Genomic DNA, 20,234 nt, shown 5'->3' with positions numbered 1-20,234 from the left:
TGCTTCTGGACTAAGTACTGGTTGGGGGAAGAGCGGGGGTTCCTGCTGCCAGCCCTACCTCTTTGGAGAGGAAAGAGGTCTCTTCGGAGGAAGAAAAGGATGCCCCATGCCATTGTCTGTGACTCCCTGGGAGGGAGGAGGACCCTGCCACCAGCAAGCCAAGTTGGTGGGGGCCATGTTGGGGTACGTCTAGGGCCACGGCTTGCTTTAATCCAGCCCTGGGAGTAATACCAGCGTCCTGAGGCCTGGACTGGGAGTGGGATTTTCTAGTACAGATGTAGCCTGAGGTCCTTGCAGAACTCTTCTATTTGCACCACTGCTCTTTTCCGACATGCCCCCTCCAAGGAATAGTGCTCCTGGCAGAGGTAGCTACCCTCTCTTGCACTCCCCAGTGTACCCAGACAAATTGTCTGCTTCTAGCATGATTATACATTGCCTTCCCACCTCTCTAATTCACCTACTGCACGGCCAGGCATGTTTTTAGCTCTGATGCTATTGAACTGTCTTGTATGTTTTTTTTTTTTTTTTAAATGTCTGTGAAAGGCACATAATGGAGCCAGTGTTTGCTTTACTAACGGAGGGGAAAGTTCGCCAATGGCAGATGCGGCTTCCAAGGGCAATGATTCACTAACAGCAGAGGAAAAATTGCATGACAGTGGTAGGAGCTGTCGTGGTGCCTCTGGGAATGGAAGCAGCAGAGGACAGAACCGAAGAGGAGAAGAGAGATGACCTAGTTAGAGCTGGTTGAAATTTCTGGAATTAAGGGAATGTTTACACTGCACTAAAAGACTTGTGGCATGACCGCAACTGGCCTGGGTCAGCTGCTAGGTTAGACTCGGGCTGGATCCCAGGCGATGACAGCACATAAAGAGGGAGTCTCAGAGCTCCAGCCCCAGCCTGAGTGTCAACACTGCAATTTTACAGCCCTGCAGCTTAAGCCCTATGAGCCTGAGTCAGCTGACCCAGGCACCAAGACCTAGTGCTCTGGGTTTTGTCACAGTGTAACCATACCCTAAGAGTTTTTCTAGGGAGAAATAGCTTTTTTTTTTTTTTTTCAAATGAAATTTTTAATCTATCACTGACATCATTCTAATGTTTTGTTTGACTGGAAAATTCACAATATTTTTTTACTGAAACTCTTTAGCATTTTTTTATATCAAAAATGTTCTCGGGATGATGCAATTTTTATTTTTTTGTGTGTGTATAGAATGCCAGGGCTTTGGTAAATGAGAACATTCAATGGCATTTTTGCTGATGCATATCAGGGGGAAAGAATTGGAAAAAAATATACAAAAAATTAAAAACAAACCCAAAAAACCTTTGAAATGAAAACAACTTAGAAATTTCATTTTTTTCCCCCCACAAAACTATTTTTGCCTTATTGTTACCAGCTCTAGTCCTAGTGCATTGCAGTGGCTGAATGTGTAATTTGATGTCTTCCCTTAGTGGGTGGTATACAAAGAAAATGGCCCCTTACACACAGCTAAAAGATACTAGCTTAGCTCAGGTATTGGGGGCTTGCAGTTATTGTGCTGACAGGTGATGGGCTCTAGCCTTACTTAGGACTTTGGGTCCATATGTATTTTACCATTTATTTAGTATTTTACCATTGTACCATATATTTTACCATTTATTTACTTATGACTTTGGGTCCATATGTATTTTACCATTTATTTGAGCCCATATTTCTACTTTCTGTTACATAAATGGCTGCACATCTCATTGGGTGAGCAGAAAAAAAGACGTAAAAGACAAAACATTATGGTATAAAAAGAATTCATCTGAGCACATCTCCAGCTAAATGATCAAGATGATAAATATGCAAGCCTGTATAAGAACTAAGTGTAATTACTATAACTGCCTCCCTGATTGGCTACACGGGCCTAAATTTCATTTCTGACACCTTGTAGGAGTACTTGTGCCCTTTGCCGGTCTTCCAGTTCACCCCATCAGCGTAGCTTTCATGGGCTCCTCTCAAGTATAATCCATTCAGGTTGGACCAATGACATTCCTTGTACCACCAGGCCCCTTTAAAGGATGTTGCACAGTTACCTGAATATAGGTCATTGTCTCGGTCTTGGGTTGTAAACGGCATGTTGTTCTGCATGGTTAATGAATCCCCTGTGGAAACAACTGTGTGTACAGTATTTACCACATGTTTTTACAGTTCAGGTCCCACGGCCCAGCCTGGCAGTTCTGCAGTGGGGTTGCTAAATTTCACCTTTCACCAGGCAATAAAAATCTCCCTGGAGTCCAGGAGCAAGACTGCATTTCTACTTCCTAGAAGGAAGATTTTCCACCAGACCATATTCTGATCTCGGTGACACCACTATAAATCAAGAGAGTAACTCATTGCAGTCAATGTGCTCCTAACACTAACAGCTTACCAGAGAACGGGTTGAGGATTCAGGTCCAAGGAATCAGAGTCACAGAGATATAGGGCTGGAAGGGACCTCATGAAGTCACCAAGTCCAGCCCCTTATGTTGAGGGAGGATCAAGTAAACCTAGACCAACCCTGACAGGTGTTCAGCCAATCTGTTTTTAAAACCCCCATTGGTGGGCATTACACATCCTCCCTTGGAAACCTATTCCAGAGCCTTAACTATCCTCATGCTGTAGTTAAGTTTTTCCTCATATCTAAACTAAGTCTCCCTTGTTGCAGATTAAGCCCACAACTTCTTATCCCACCACCAGTGGACATGGAGAAGAATCGATCATCGTCCTCTTTGTATGAGCCCTTGAGACTGTTCTCAGGTCCCCGCTCAGTCTTCGTTTCTGAAGACTAAACATGCCCAGCTTTTTTAACCATTCCTCATAAGTCAGGTTTTCTAACCTTATATCATTTTTGTTCTCCTCTGGACTCTCTCCAGTTTGTCCACATATTTCCTAAAGTGCAGTATGCAAAAATGGACACAGTACTCCAGCTGAGGCATCACCAGTGCTGAGTTGAATCGAGCAATTACCTCCAGTGTCTTACATGCAATACACGTGTAAATAGATCCCAGAATAATTCACAACAGCATCACATTGTTGTCTCATATTATTTGCGACCCACTCTAACCCTCAGATTCTTTTCAGCGGTACTACCATCTAGCCCAGGAGATCTCAGACCCAGGGTCATGACACCTCAGGGGGCTGCAAGGTTATAACACGGCGAGCCGCAAGCTGCCAGCCTCCATCCCCAAACCCTGCTTTGCCTCCAGCAATTATAACAGTATTCTTAGACTTGCTGTGTGAAAGGAGTCACTCTCCCAGCGTGGTGTCATCAGCAAATTTTAAAAGAATAGTCTCCGCTCTATTAGCCCAGTCATTAATGAAAAGATTGAATAATACCAGATACAGGACTGACCCCCGCTAGACTCTACTTGATATTCCCTCGCTGTTTGACAGTGAATCACTGATAATTCCGCTTTGCGTATGTTCTTTCAACCAGTTGTGCAACTATCTTAGAGCAATTTCATCTAGATTTCATTTCCTTAGTTTGCTTGTGAGAATGTCATGTGGGACTGTGTCAAAAGCCTTACTAAAATCAAGATGGATCACCTCTATTGCTTCCCCCTTATTCACGAGGCCAATAACCCTGACACAAAAGTAAATCAGGTTGGTTTGGCATGATTTCTTCTTGACAAATCAATGCTGGCTCTTCCTTATAATACTATTTTCCTCTAGGTGCTTACAAATTGATTGCTTAATAATTAAAGGATAGGGCTTATGTTTGCACTTCTCCAGTCCTCTGGTATCTCATTTGCCCTCCAGGTGTTCTCAGAGATAATTACTAATGGTTCCTGGGATGAATTTTGTCAGACCCCATTGACTGGAGTACATCTAACTTATTTAAATATTCTTTAATGTGCTCTTTCCCTATTTTGGCTTTCATTCATTTCCCCCTTATCGCTGATATTAATTGTGTTGAATATCTGGTCACCATTAACCTTTTTAGTGAAGATTGAACCAAAATAGGCATTAAACACCTCAACCTTCTCAATATCATCAGATAATAGCTCTCCATCCCCACTAAGCAGAGGATCTACACTTTCCTTCATCTTTCTCTTGCTCCTAATGTATTTAAAGAACCTCTTCTTACTGCCTTTTATGTCCCTTGCTAGGTCTAACTCTTTTTGTGACTTAACCTTTCTGATTTTGTCCCTGTGGGTGATGCTGTTCTTTTGTACGCCTCCTTAGCATTTCGTCCATGTTTCCACTGATGGTAGGATCCCTTTTTGATGTCCAGGTCATTGAGGAGCTCCTGATGGAGTCCTAATTGCCTCTTCCTATTCTTCCTACCTTTCCTTCACTTTGGGATAGTTTGCAGTTGTCTCCTTAGGAAATTACCAGCTCTCCTGAACTCCTTTTCCCCCTAGATTGTCTTCCTGTAAGACCTAACCTACCAGTTCTCTGAGTTTGTTAAAGTCTGCTTTTTGAAATCCACTGCCCTTCTTCTGATACTTTCACTCCTTCCTCTCTTTAGAGTAATAAAGCCTATCATTTCATGATCAGTTTCACACAAATTGCCTTCTAACTTCAGATTCACTACCAATTCTTCCCAGTTGGTCAGAATTAAGTCTAAAATGGCTGGTCCCCCTGGTTACTTCCTCTACTTTCTGAAACAAAAAAGTTATCCCCAATGTATTCCAAGAATTTACTGGAAATTTTCTGTTTTGCTGTATTACTTTTCCAACAGATGTCTGGGTAGTTATATTCCCCCATTATTATCAGGTCTGGGTTTGCCTATTTTTGCTATTTGTTCTAGAAATATCTCATCTTCCTCGTTTTTACCACTTTTATCTTTATCCAGAGACTGTCAAATGGCCTGCCTCTCACCTTGTTCAAGGCCTCAAAACAAGTGTATATATTCTTGGTGTATAATGCAACACCTTCTCCCTGCCTGTCTCTCCTGAACAAGCTACACCCCTCTATACCAATATTGCTGTAACAATTCTTATCCAACCAAGTCTCTGTGATGCCAGTTAAGTAATAAGAACATAAGAGCGGCCATACTGGGTCAGACCAAAGGTCCATCTAGCTCAGTATCCTGTCTTCTGAGAGTGGCCAATGCCAGATGCTCCTGAGGGAATGAACAGAACAGGTAATCATCAAGTGATCCATCCCATGTGCTCTGGCAAACAGAGGCTAGGGACACCATCCCTGCTCCTTCTGGCTAATAGGCATTGATGGACCTATCCTCTATGAACCTATCTAGTTCTTTTTTCAACCATATTATGGTCTTAGTCTTCAGAACATCTCCTGGCAATGAGTTCCACAGGTTGACTGTGCGTTGTGTGAAGAAATACTTCCTTTTGTTTGCTTTAAATCTGCTGCCTTTTAATTTCATCGGGTGACCCCTAGTTCTTGTGTTATGAGAAGGAATAAATAACATTTCCCTATTTATTTTCTCCACACCAGTCATAAGTTTATAGGCCTCTATCATATCCCGCTTTAGCTGTCTCTTTTCCAAGCTGAGAAGTCCCCGTCTTTTAAATCTCTTCTCATATGGAAGCTGTTCCATGCCACTAATCATTCTTTTCCAATTCCTATATATATCTTTTTGAGATGGGATGACCACATCTGCATGCAGTATTCAAGATGTGGGTGTACCATGGATTTATATAGAGGCAATATAATATTTTCTTTCTTATTATCTATCCCTTTCCTAATGATTTCCAACATTCTGTTAGCTTTTTGAACTGCCGCTGCACATTGAGTAGAGGTTTTCAGAGAATTATCCACAGTGACTCCAAGATCTCTTTCCTGAGTGGCAACAATTTAGTCCCCATAATTTTATATGTATAGTTGGGATTATGTTTTCCAATGTGCATTACTTTGCATTTTTCAACATTGAATTTCATCTGGCATTTTGTTGCCCAGTCACCCAGTTTTGTGGTCTGCCTTTGTAACTCTTCGCAGTCTGCTTCAGATTTAACTATCTTGAGTAGTTTTGGATCATCATTTGCCACCTCATTGTTCACCTCTTTTTCTAGATCACTTATGAATATGTTGAACAGTACTTGTCCAGATACAGACATCTGGGGGACACCACTATTTACCTCTCTCCATTCTGAAAACTGAGCATTTATTCCTACCCTTTGTTTCCTATCTTTTAACCAGTTATTTATCCAGGAGAGGACCTTCCTTCTTATTGCATGTCAGCTTACTTTGCTTAAGAGCCTTTAGTGAGGGATCTTGTCAAAGGCTTTCTGAAAATCTAAGTACACTATATCCCCATTGAAGGGGTGAACAAGATGGAGACAAAGAATTCTAGTATATTGGTGAGGCATGATTTTCCCTTTACAAAACCATGCTGACTTGTCCCCAACAAATCGTGTTCATCTATGTGTCTGATAATACTGTTCTTTACTATAGTTTCAACAATTTGCCTAATACTGAAGTTAGGCTTACCGGCCTGTAATTGCCGGGATCACCTCTGGAGCCCTTTTTTTAAAAAAAAAAAAAAAAATTGCATCACATTAGCTATCATCCAGTCATCTGGTACAGAAGCTGATTTAAATGATAGGTTACATACCACAATCTGCAATTTCACATTTTGAGTTCCTTCAGAACTCTTGGGTGAATGCCATCTGGTCCTGGTGACTTATTACTATTTAATTTATCAATCTGTTCCAAAACCTCCTCTAATGACACCTCAGTCTGGGCCATTTCCTCCAATTTATCACCTAAAAAGAATGGCTCAGGTTTGGGAATGTCCCTCATATCCTCAGCCGTGAAGACTGATGCAAAGAATTAATTTAGTTTCTCCGCAATGGCCTTATCCTCCTTGAGTTCTCCATTAGCATCTCAATTGTCCAGTGGCCCCACTGGTTGTTTAGCAGACTTCCTGCTTCTGATGTACTTAAAAAAAATTTTCCTGTTACTTTTTGAGTCTTTGGCTAGCTGTTAATAATTAATAATTTTAGCTATTGAGCTAATACTGCCAGTTCTTCCTATTCATTTGTGTGTAGACCTCTAAGGTGTTGAGCTGATATCCCACTCGTGTTGCTCCTCTTACCATACATACCCCCCCAACATCTAACCCTGTGTTAAGGTGGCCCTTTTTTATTCTTAGCGGTGGGCTTTGATCACCTACCCCCTTTGAACCTAATTTAAAGCCCTCCATAACAGGTTGGCAAGTTGGTGTGGCTAAGCAATCCTGCAGTGGCCTGCAACAGACTCTGTATGCCAAAGAATGTCTCGGTCTCTAGTGTGTGTGAGTCTGGATGCATAGTTTGCACAAAATGCACATGTTCACCCACTCAGTGACTTGTACCAATCCAGGTGTGCCTACTTAGTTTAATTTAGATGTTTCTCACAGGCATTTAGGTTTAATTTAGGAAAACAACAAGGAGTGGCTGTGCTTAACTCTGCTCAGAATTCTGCCTTCTGTCTTCCTGAGGCAGGATATCCATATTACACTTCATAGCTGGTGTCGCTAGAACATGTGTTCCTGCCAGAATAGTTCAAAAGCAGAATGACTGACCTTTTCCAAGAGAGATCACTTCCACAGATTACATCGCCTTTTGGGGCTACCACAGAATATTCTGCATCTCACTTGCTTTCCATTTTACCATCTGCCACAAAGGGTAAAGGACGAGCTCAGAACCTACCTGCAGTGCCATTAACAAAGGGTCCAAGGATCAGCTTGTATTTCTCTGTCTCCCCTGTAATTTTGAACGATCCGAAGGTAGCAAATTGATACTTGTTGTCAAAATCTCTGAGATCGACACGAAGCTCGTTGGTTCCTTTGGAAAACAATTTGAAAGCAAAAGGTTCAGCAATTTCAATCCAGTCTGTAGCATTCCTCATTAATGTACTGTGAGCGAACCACCGCACTCAGAGGACAAATGCTACTCCAGGCATCATGACTGGAGCCAGGCCAGCTACCCTAGCACTATCGGTTTCAATAGCTTTGTGCAGCAGGGCTGTAAGGAACAGGAAGGGGTGTCTGCAGCAGAAGTGTTACCTTCTACAACTCTATACCCTGTATCTATGGCTAAAGTGATGTCTTTACCAAGGGATGTCAGCAGGTGGATATTGTCGTTCCCCAGCCAAAATTCTGACAGCCGGCTGCCAAAACCTCTCTTGTATGAATTCCAGTCACGGTAAAAATCCACGGAACCATCCACCCGTCTCTGGAACACCTGCAGGGAAACAGGAGGTTCTTAGCTGGGAAATCCCACATTGTTTTCCATCCTACGTAGAGCAGGAGCCCAGAAACTCAGACTGTAAATCGTTGGATGAGATTTAACATGGTCAGATTTATTTCAGCCTCAGGTGACTATCACAGAGGGAGGCTTGTCCCAAAGGATCGTATTAAATCTTGGCAGCAACAGCACTAGGTTAAAGAATCACATGGGTCAAAATCTACAGGACTGGACTGGCAATCAGGAGGCCTGAGATCTATACCCAGTTCTGCCACTTGGGCAAATCACATCCCCTCTGCTTTCTGTCCGACCCTTTGTCTGCCTTGTCTATGGAGACTGTGAGCTGCAAAGGACAGGGGCTGTCTCTCAGTATGTGCGTTCAGCGCAGTGGGACCAGTGGTGAGCTGGAGCCGGTTTGCACCGGTTCGCTCGAACCAGTTGTTAAATTTAGAAGCCCTTTTAGAACCAGTTGTTCCACAAGAGAGAACCGGTTCTAAAAGGGCTTCTAAATTTAACTGGCCAAAAGTGGTGCCTTAGGTGCCGGCTCCATGGGTGAGTCGCAGAAGCTGGGGGGGGGCAGAGAAGCAGAGCTGCGTGGCACATTCAGGGGCAGAGGCGGAGCGGAGGTGAGCTGAGCTGCGGGGAGCTGCTGGTATGTGTGTTCAGCACCCAGCGCAATGAGGCCTTCATCAGATTCTCTAGGCACGACTGGGATATAAATAAACACAATAAATTGGAAGGTTTAAATGTGATGTGTATACAGGGTTCAAACCCCTTGTCTCCTCAGCTCCCTACAATGCTCTCTCCACTCATACTCAGGGGCTGCCTGAGTGACAGAGCAGCTGATGCATCAGGACTTTGACCACGGTAGAAGGAAGAAGGAATTCTGGTTCCAGAGCTTGGGCAGCTATTGAGGAGGCTTTGAGAGCCAGGCGGGGAATAGCCAGGAAAAGGGAAATCTGTGTCAGAGCAGTGAGAAATGTCCCCTCAGGGTCATTTTAGACTCTAAAGCTCCCAGTTCCTTCCATGAAACCCATTGTGTTCACAACCAAGGTGGCTGGAGACTTTGACAGGATTACTAGGAAGTGTATGTGTTTTTGTTCAGCTAACCATGCTCACTTTGTTCTCCTAGCTGCCACCCACGGGTTAAGGGCCACCTCCCATTCTTGGGACAAAAAACTGTTGTTCAAGGAAAAAATATCCAATAAGCTTCCTTAGTCTCTGTTCTTACAATCCATCCTCCGCCATCTGTGTCCATGTCACACAGCACGGTCATGGCTTTACAGTCGTGCGGGTAGATGGTGTACCAGCCGCTCAGGGTGTACCCTCTAACTAACAGCTCCTTGCAGTTCTTTGCTCCTGGTCGAAAGAGGAATTGAAATATGTAAATTGGTTGAATAATTCTCCTTGGAGCAGGGATTCATGGGCTGCTTTACATTGCACTAAGGGCCAGATCAATTGCAGAATCAGGTAACTCGAAAATAATCTTTGAGCCACCATCTTCTCTCCTCCCCACTGTAGTGTTTGGGAATTGGGTAGTATCCCTTTAAATAGTGTATGGTCCCTCTGTGTTCTATCTTTGGAAACCTACCACAGCAGCAGCATACGTAGCGAGCGAGGCTTTTCATGCTCTCTCTAGTTAGCAAACACAATTATTTAGACTTCACTGTGCTAGTGTGGTTCAAATTATATTTGTTTGAAAGAGGAAAAGAGACAACAACTGCCCAACCCCATCTGTTCTGTGTGAGAACAGCTCAACCTGAACAGGGGATTGGCTCAAAGTGTCTTGAAAACTCATGGAAATTGAAATGTGCACAAAGATTTGTACTGGTGGAAGTGCCTGTGCAGCCATTTTGAAATCCCTTGTGAGTCAGAAGGGCTTCTGGTTATCACGTGACTTGGGTGAGCAATCACTGCAAGGGAATATCAAATACTCATAAGAATACTCACATCAAACAGATTACAAGTGAACCCATTGGCTGAAATGTGTTTCCACAAAAGATTCACTAGCTAATTGCACAAATTGTTCATTTAAAAATACCCAACTCTCTGGTGAGTAAAACAGGCTGAGTTGTCATATTAATCATTTTAAAATATTTGTTCATCATTCCTGAGGGTTCAGCCATCACGGCTGTGTTCCCTGGATGGAATGAGATGATAGTTCACTGGTTATAAGAAATGCTCACCTTTCTGACACTGTATATTGTCCAGCTCTTCCTCTCCTGGAGAGGAAAAGAAACAATGGAAGTGAAACTTGAACCAGAAAACATTGTATTGTCTTTTAAATTGTGCCAACCGTGATAGCTGGGTTAGCAATGTACTAGAAAATGCACTAGACAGGTTTGTACTTGTGCAACACCAAGTGTTAATGGAATCACACCCATCTCTGATCTGCGCTTCCTGTCTGGAATAAAAAAGATGTCATTCATAATTAGCCAACACTGTTGTGTAACCCTCTCATGACGTTCCTACTTGCATGGGTAAGAATTGGTCCTTAACGGACTAAATGAATTGCTGGTCAGGAAGTAGAAGCAAGTTACACCTGCTTACACTAGCTGTGAATTTGAGTCAATATGTTATAAAAAATCCCAAGTGGAATAAGTTAAACAGAAAAAGGGGAACTCCTTTAAACGAGCATTTAAACCAGATCCATTTCTTATACTTCATGCTCCCCACCCCCAGTATGTGAGGAGTATAAGGAGGGGTAAGAGAAAGCAGTCTTCTCCAGGATATACATCTGGATCTTCAGCTTTCACTTACATGCCAAATCTTATCTGTAATACCAAAGATCATCTGCTTGGAGTTATGGCAGATTTTGCAATACTGTACTGTTTACTTGTTTTGTAGACAGAGCTATTTCTCTCTCCAAACATTTCAACACTGACAGGAATATTGCTGAGCTCGATACTGTGGGCATGGTAACTATTCAAGAAGCAAGATTCTTAAGCCACTTAAATTAAACTGAAGTGATGTGCTCAGTATAAAGGAAAGTGCAGAGGGTCTCACCAACTGTTCCAAGGGTTCCCAATGCTCCTTTATCTCCTAAAGAAAGAAAGAACTAAGAATAAAATTCTTTTCCCTAGAGATCATCTCCATAATTTGAGCTCTCATTTCAACACCCACTTGGGGGTTATGTGCAGGCGGCTAGTTCACTCCACACAATCTGTTAAAGTAGCCTGCTAGTGGGACTTAAGCGATACATGTATCTTCTTTTGTCCTCTTCACTGGCTGAATTTCACCCTTAGGATATGTCAACACTGCAACTGGGTGCATGCTTCCTAGCTCCTACGTAATGAGCGAAAATGTGTTAGCCTACCACAGTGGTTCTCAAACTATGGGTTGAGACCCCAAAGTGGGTCGCAACCCTGTTTTAATGGGGTCACCAGGGCTGGCGTTAGACTTGCTGGGGCCTGGGGCTGAAGCCCAAGCCCCTTCACCTCGGGCTTCATCCCTGGGTGGAGGGGCTCAGGTTACAGGCCTCCCACCCTGGGCGGTGGGGCTTGGGCTTTGGCCCCCGCCAAGGGCAACAGGGCTCGGGCTGGCTCAGGTTTCAGACACCCCTCCTGGGATCGTATAGTAATTTTTGTTGTCAGAAGAAGGTCGCTGTGCAATGAAGTTTAAGAACCGCTGGCCTAGTGTGGTTTGATTCCTGGAGTAATTTCCTGTGACTGCCAAGGACCTTGTGATATGTCAGACATTATAATTAGAGCTGTTGAAATGTTTTCAGCTAATATATTATTCACCAAAAAAATACAGTTTCATGTCCGAAACAGTTCGCAAATTCAGTTCACATTTGGCAAACACGTACAGCCAAAGTAAACAAACAAAAATAAATGAGGGGAAATTTTCCCACTTACTCAAAAAGTTTTGCTTTGACATTATTAAAATGTTCAAACCTTTCATTTTGAAACAACATTTTGTTTAGTCATTTGACTATTAAGCAAAACCAAAAAGAGATTAGAAAAACCCACCTAAAACCTTTTGGTTTGGGTAAAATGGCACTTCTTGTTCAACCTGACCCAATTTTTTTATTCAGCTTTTTCTTTCAGAGAGAAGACAAAAGGGAAAATTGAACAGTGGCATGGGGGGAAATGTGGCTCCTGGTTCTTCTATCACCGTGAACAGCATCATAAAGTGCCCTGCTCTGCAGTGAGAAGAATCATCTGAGGTCTCTCACCTTTCGCTCCAGGGGGGCCAGCAGGACCTCTTTCTCCTGATTGAACAAAAAATAAGATAGTAAAGACTGATCAGAGATAGCGAGATCTTGACACTGGATCAGAACTGAAGTTCTGTTGCAATAATAAACCCTTTATTGTCAAATATAGAGTGAAGGGGAGCTATGGTGGTTTTTGGAGCCCAGATATTATAGGAATTGGTGTTTTATAACTAGTTCTAATTGATATTTGATCAAAAACAAATTTCCTGTTCTTAGGTCACCTATAGGAAAACACAGTTCTCTGCCCTTTGTTACTTTACCTTTTGGGCCAGTTTGTCCTGCCTTTCCAGCGATCCCTGGAGGTCCCCGTTCTCCTGCAAACACAGAAAATTGACGGAATATTTTCCAAGGTAGCGTAAATACTGTGTATATAATCCTCACCCACCACCCCTATCTGGAATTATAATAACCCACTGGTGTCAAAATTCAACTCATGTATCTGCATCTGGCTCGTTGAGTCCCTGATCTCACATCAGGATCCACTAGCATGGACTCTTGCATGGAGGCCATTGACGTCAATGGGACAAGCACATCTTGCTGCCAGGTGAGAACCAAAGCTGGGAAACAACCATTTTCTACATGCTACCTGTGACGCATGGTTAGAAAGGGTTAAACATCCTGCAAAATAAATAACCCACAAAAGACATGTGGGGAGCTAATGTTTGTGGTTTTGTGTATTTACATATGTATAAGTAGGGTCGACAATGTAATCAACAGTCCCTGTCTGTGCTATTTTCTGATCATTCAGAAGACAAAACAACAACATCTCAATTCAATGAATTGTAAACATGGGATAGCTCTGAATATGAGATTTGGACATTGGACTATGACCTATGAACTGAATTCTAAAGGAACTCTTTGCAACTACAAAGCTCACCATATCTGCTGTGAATCTGAACCTCAGTGAGTTGAACTCATGTTTGTATGTATATTGATCTTTTAACCATACTCTCTCTCTCTCTTGTTTTTTAATAGATTTTAGTTTAGTTAATAAGAATTGGCTGTAGCATGTGTTTGGGTAAGATCTGAAACATTCATTAACCTGGGAGGTGACGTGTCCGATCCTTTGGGATTGGTAAATCTTTTCTTTTATGTGATGAAATAAAATTTACAGAAATTGCCATCATATTTAACATGGGTACCTGGATGGAGGCCTGAGGCTGGATCATTTTAAGGGATCTGTGTTGTTTGGACTTCTGAGTAACCAGTGAGGTAATAAAGAAGCTGTTTTATTCTGGCTTGGTAAATCTAAGGATTGGAATATCCACCAGCTTTTTGGGGATTGTCTGCCCCATTCTTTGCAGTTCACCCTACTTGAGTGAGCACAGCTGGCTCCCACTAGGATCCCGGTCACACTACCATTAAAAAGTCAATGGCTCAAAATAATCATCATCATTTGTTCTTCTCTAGCCCCTCTCATCCAAAGTTCTCACAGTGCTTTACACAGGTCAACGAAATATGCCTCAGATAACCCCTGGGAGGTAAAGGACCATTATAGCCATTATACAGAGGGGAAAATTGAGGCTAAGGGAGAGGAAGTGACTTGCCCAGGGCCACACAATGAGACAGTGACAGAGATGCAGAATGATCTAGAAGACTTGATTGCCAATCTGATGCACCAAAGAGAAAGGATAATATTTCAAAGTTTGTGTATTCTGAAGTTCCAATCCCTCACCAAAGGATATGGAAGATTTGCCCTATGAGTTGGGCAGAGTTTCCTCATATCAGAGTTGAGGGGAATCTCCAAAGTCTGAGCATATTACATAAGTAACTCCCATTTACATCAGCACCATCCATGCCTGATTCCCTTTCCGTGCCTGGGAATGTACCTCTCATTCCTGCAGCTCCTGGGTCTCCTTTGTGTCCTGCGGCACCAGGAAACCCAGGGCAGCCTTGGAGAACGGCGAGTTTATCGGAACCGCTGAGTCCCACTATCCTCACCTCTGGGGAAAGAAATGAATCCATAAATAATATGTGTTATTTTCTCATTGTCTGAAACATTCTGCAGAAAACCAAGCAAACGAGAGCCTAGATAGTTCCTTAATTTTGTTTTCTCTATTAGTGATAAATGCAACATTTTCTTCAGGTTTATGAATTTGAGACAATGCCCTAAAATTAAAGGGTTGGGGGTGATCATTTCTCTCTGTTTCTGTTTTAAGTTTTAGTGAAAAGTTAAAAGAAAAAGACTTATTAAATTTAAGTGATTTTTAAAAAAACACGTGAGTTATTTTGATGTACATATTGCCCTGCCGTGTTTGCATCACAACCATTGTGGAATTGTACCAGTTCATGAGAACCTCTTAATGACGTTAACTAAAGAGAAACAAAAATTACACAGACTAGTCGGTTTTCATTGTGCAAGCAGAATGAAATGCAGAGAAAAAAAAGAAAGCTGTCATTCAGTGAATAAATTGTCCAAAAGCAAATTAATTTTAAAAATAGTTAGTATTTCCTGTAGGCATAGGATACCTGCCTCCTAATTTGGAGCATTTGGGCATAAATCAGAGGTACCAAATGATTTTTTAAATAATTATGAATGTAAGGAAATGAAACTTAAATAGCCGTACTGCTCTGAAATAATACATTAATTTATCCATAAGAGGGTAAATCCTGTATTCATTCCTTTTTCAGCAAAACACCCATTTCCTTCAAAGGGAGTTTGCTTGAATTAGGTCTGTACAAAATTGATTAAATCCTGCATAAGGACCATAGGATTTTATGGTGAACTAAAATTAACCCCCAAATGCTGCTGGATTTTCAATCCAAAATACAGCAGTGAAAGTAAGTATCATTATACAAAGATCTCTATTGTGGATGTCTGCTATTAGATATACAGTACTAATATTTTTTAAAATGATAACCTTAACTTAGTAACCACGAGTTTTAAAAAGGCTAATCTACTATCAGAGGGTTCTGCTGAGCTTTAAAGGTCGGGTTTAGATTTCCTAGAATGTATTAAGTGGACATTTCACAGCTTGTGGGTTGGTCACTTATTGGGTTAAAAATGCTTTGGTGTCAACATACAATGGTGATAAGAGCTTTAGATGGAGAGATTCCAGCAGCAACGGGGGGAGGTTAGAAGTTAGGAAATGAGTGTGAGGAAAAGCAGGTCAAAAAATGTCAGATTTCAGAAAATTTCATTTAAAAAAAAGATTTTCACAAAATTATTTGCAAAAACCGTGTCCTATTTTTGACCACTTCTCATCCGCGGTGGCCATTTCTGCAATACAGATGAATTTTTACAAAGTAATTTTGGTCAAAGAAGCTGTTCTTTTTATTATTTATATTCCACCATGAGCCTGAAAAGTACTTTATAGACCCGTAGGACAACAAAGATCCCTGAAGACCTTACACTCAGCTGCCTTCAATATGTAACAGTTCCCAGTTCTCCAGGGTCCAGGTTGGCAAGAAGCATAGCATGAAATGCTGTTGTGAACAGGGATTGTCTTTCACTCACCTGGGCAGGTGTCCTGAGCCTGACAAACCGTTGCTGCTAGACAGAGTAAAGAGAGGAGGGTTTTCTGGGCAACCCTTTCCATGGCTGGTGCTGGTCTCTGCAATAGCAGCTCCACCCTCTCTTGCCACCCTCTCTTCTGCTTAGCATGTAGGGCTCTGCAAGCTTTTCATATTGAATGACCCATACAGAACTAATCCCACCTCTTAGCACCACCTTCCCATACTCCACAATCCACTGGTTCAACTGAGATTGCAACATAGACAAAGTTCACAACTGTAGCTGATCTAAATGGTCTGGTCGGATATGTTCAGTGTTGGACTAACAGCCACTGCGTCATCCACATGGCAAGCGCAGTATTGTCCAGTGATGATTATTGAATGGAGCTAGTCTGAATCCTGTCTCACAAAAGTTCATGAGAATGTGTCTTCTTAAAGATTAAAATAGGGTGCCAAATAATGAGCCCAATCTGACTTTCTCCTTCCCTTCAAGTCTCCTGTCTCCTTCAGTGGGAAACTTCGGGTGAACCAGGGGAGCAGGATTGGGTGAAATTAATATCCAACTGTGTTCTTGTTATTTTTTGTATGACAGTAGCCACAGGAGGCCTCATATCGGCTTGGAGCCCCACTGTGCCGAGCGTTGTACAAGCCCACAGTAGGAGACAGTAACAGATTGCTAGATTCCAAGGCCAGAAGTGACCATTGTGATTATCTAGTCTGATCTCCTGTATAACACAGACTCCTAGATAAATGATTTCTAGAGCTGATCTTTTAGAAAAACAGCCAATCTTGATTTTAAAATGGTCAGTAATGGAGAATCCATCATGACCCTTGGGAAATGAGTCCAATAGTTAATTACTCTCACCATAATTTCCAGTCTGAATTTCTCTAGGCTTAATTTAAGAACATAAGAACGGTCATACTGGGTCAGACCAAAGGTCCATCAAGCCCAGTATCCTGTCCTCTGACAGTGGCCAATGGCAGGTGCCCCAAAGGAAATGAACAGAACAGGTAATCATCAACTGATCCATCCCCTGTCGCCCATTCCCAGCTTCTGGCAAAAAGAGGCTCGGGACACAATCCCTGCCCGCCCTGGCTAATAGCCACTGATGGACCTATCCCCCATGAACTTCCAGCCAACCCTGCCCCAAAGATGCTACAATGTAAATAGACAAGACAAATGAAGGATGGGAGAAAAGAAAGGTTGTTATTTTTGCAGTACTATATGGCCCCAGATCTACTGAGGCAGTGCTGCTGCATTTTCTGATACGTACATGTGATTTTTCAGTGACTGCCACATGTTGGATGCTCCTGAGGGCAGATCACTGCCATGGTTTATTTCTTTATGTGCTTGTGTGTCTGCATGACTCCAATCTGTAGAGCAAGAATGCCACTATTCTCCCTGGGTGCAATGGGTATTTCCTCTTTACACCGGGGAAGCATGATTAATATTGTATTGTGTTTTCTGGTCTCACACAGGTTTCGTGTGATAGACCTTGTGCTGCAGGATTTACCTTGGGCAGGATCTGCTTCTTTGGGCATGCCATTGCATGTCAGATGGGTTGTACCATCAGTGAATGTTAGTTTGTCCTCTTCTCCAACTGCCAGGGTATGTATTTTTCTCATGGGTGGGACATCAGCAGGAGGAATTGAACCTGGGGCTTCTGTAGCTAACCATATAAGTTACTGACAGTTCATCCGATGAAGTGAGCTGTAGCTCACGAAAGCTCATGCTCAAATAAATTAGTTAGTCTCTAAGGTGCCACAAGTCCTCCTTTTCTTTTTGCGAATACAGACTAACACGGCTGTTACTCTGAAACATATAAGTTACTGCCTCTTTAGCTGAAATACTCAGGTATGTAGCCTACAGTGCTGTAGTAGACTCATCAACCTCTGTCTGTGGCCCAGCCATCACCAGATGAGGACAGAGCACCACACAGCGAGAGGAGGATACAGCGGGGGAGGGGTGAAATTTGGATGGCTGCAACTAGCCAACCCCATCTTACCTGATGTTGGTGCAATGCCTTTGAAAATGTGCTGTGGGAAAATGTGCTAGGCACCGTTCACTTCTCTGCCAGTCCCAGTGATGGACTTAGCTGGCATCATGATCCTGGACCCAGCTCTCCCAGTTGCTGTCACAATACACACGCCCAGTGTCAGATGACCCTGCTATTGGACAGAGAATCTGTTTTATACACTGTCACACTCTTTTTTTCACCAGAGGCCAGTCCACCGCGACCCAACACAATCACTCTTCTGTGTCTGAGATGAGATCTTTGGGGCAGGGACTGCCTTTGTGTTCTGTACTTGTACAGTGCCAAAGACAACAGGATGTTGTGACTGGTGTTCCTAGGTGCTACCATAATCCAAATAATAAACTATTAAGATAAGTAATAATTCCCCTTCATTGTGAGCCCAGGGGGGCATAGGGTTCATTCAGAGCTTCCCAGGGGCAGCTTGAAATTACTATCCCCCGTAGCAGGGCCATCGCATGGCCATGGACCAGCTGGATATTGGCCACACCTCTTTCGTGAGCAGCTCAATTTTTAACAGTCCACCTCTCTTTATCCCTGCCATTGGTCCTTCTTACATGAGCTACAGGATGGGCAGTTTTGCCATTGACCTCGGTGGGAGCAAGATAGGGCCTCTTATGCTTTTGTAAAACTTGGTGTCCGCGACTCCCCACCTGGTCTAATGAGTACAAACATGGAGTGAGCCCACCGATGTTAATGGAGTCACTCTGCGGTAATCAGGGCTGGATTAATGCATAGGCCATCTGGGCACGTGCCTACGGCCCAAATTCAGGGAGTGGGAGGGAGGGATTGTTGTGTTGTTTTGCTTTGACCATGATAGAGTGAGGACCAAGCAAAATGTGATGGAGTGGCATTGCGAGCTGGTGTGCGGGGTTGCAGCACTGCTCAGGCTTGGCCCAGCCACCCCTCCATCATAATGGAGGCTGGCTGGGCCAAATGTGACCTGACATGTGGGGTTGCAGCCAATGCTCAGGTTAGGCCCAGCTGCCCCTCCATCATGACTACAGAATAAACCCCTGCTTCCTGGGTAAGTACTGGGGGACTCTCCTGCTGCTAGCGCTACCTCTTTTAGAGGGAAGAGGCTCCTGCTTCTGGGGAAGAAAAGGATACCTCATGCCTGTCATAAATATAAAGGGAAGGGTAACCACCTTCCTGTATACAGTGCTATAAAATCCCTCCTGGCCAGAGGCAAAACCCTTTCACCTGTAAAAGGTTAAGAAGCTAAGATAACCTCGCTGGCACCTGCCCCAAAATGACCAATGAGGGGACAAGATACTTTCAAATCTGGAGTGGGGGGGACAAAGGGTTCTGTCTGTCTGTGCGATGCTTTTGCCAGGAACTGATCAGAAATGAAAGCCTTCCAACTCCTGTTAAGTTAGTAAGTAATCTAGCTAGAACATGCGTTAGATTTTCTTTTGTTTAATGGCTAGTAAAATAAGCTGTGCTGGAGGGAATGCATATTCCTGTTTTTGTGTCTTTTTGTAACTTAAGGTTTTGCCTAGAGGGATTCTCTATGTTTGGCATCTGATTACCTGTAAGGTATTTACCATCCTGATTTTACAGAGGTGATTCGTTTACCTTTTCTTTAATTAAAATTCTTCTTTTAAGAACCTGATTGATTTTTCATTGTTCTTAAGATCCAAGGGTTTGGGTCTGTGTTCACCTGTACTAATTGGTGAGAATTATTCTCAAGCCTTCCCCAGGAAAGGGGGTGTAGGGCTTGGGGGGATATTTTGGGGGAAGACGTCTCCAAGTGTTCTCTTTCCCTTTTCTTTGTTTAAAACGCTTGGTGGTGGCAGCATACTGTTCAAGGACAAGGCAAAGTTTGTACCTTGGGGAAGTTTTTAACCTAAGCTGGTAAGAATAAGCTTAGGCGGTCTTTCATGCAGGTCCCCACATCTGTACCCTAGAGTTCAGAGTGGGGAAGGAACCTTGACAATGCCACTGCTGGTGTATCCCCTGGAAGGGAAGAAGGGCCCTGCCACTTGCATTCCAAGTTGGCAGAGGCCATTTTGGGGTATGCATGGGGACATGGATTGCTTTAATGTGGCCCTGAGGGCAGGTTTAAGGGTTAGAGCATGGTCATCAAACATGCAGCATGGGGCCCAATGGTCACATCACCGTAGGCTTTTATTTTGAATCATAAAACATTTTTTAAAAACCACAAAACATGCGTCTCTGTGTCCCGCAGGAAGAGGAGGCTACGGAAACGACATGTACCAGCAGCAGCCCCTCCAGCACTGGCCCATGCCCAGTGGCTGCGGCCCCTGCAGGATGGGGAAGGAAACTTCTACTACCAGCACCATGGGCTGGGTGATGGGACTTTCTAGTGCAGGGTTAGCCCGAGATCGTCTCAATGCTCTTCTATTTCCACCCTCACCCTATTTCGACATGAC

At 43.2% G+C, this 20,234-nt stretch overlaps 1 protein-coding gene across 1 annotated transcript; it reads right to left on the bottom strand.

The window, feature by feature from the left end:
* Positions 1-1,873: 1,873 nt before the first annotated feature.
* On the bottom strand, positions 1,874-15,891 carry LOC140899195 (ficolin-2). Its single transcript, XM_073314220.1, has 10 exons — positions 15,810-15,891; positions 14,182-14,295; positions 12,613-12,666; positions 12,314-12,349; positions 11,143-11,178; positions 10,323-10,358; positions 9,368-9,495; positions 8,004-8,133; positions 7,600-7,734; positions 1,874-2,121 (listed from the first exon to the last, which is right to left on the bottom strand). The coding sequence occupies exons 1-10, from the start codon at positions 15,889-15,891 to the stop codon at positions 1,874-1,876; spliced, it is 999 nt and encodes a 332-aa protein (XP_073170321.1).
* Between the last annotated feature and the right edge of the window lie 4,343 nt (positions 15,892-20,234).

The sequence above is a fragment of the Lepidochelys kempii genome, chromosome 16 (genome assembly GCF_965140285.1).
Source record: "Lepidochelys kempii isolate rLepKem1 chromosome 16, rLepKem1.hap1, whole genome shotgun sequence".
Lineage (NCBI taxonomy): Eukaryota > Metazoa > Chordata > Testudines > Cheloniidae > Lepidochelys > Lepidochelys kempii.
Note: the sequence above shows the minus strand (reverse complement) of the source record. Positions and strands in the feature narration are given on the sequence as shown.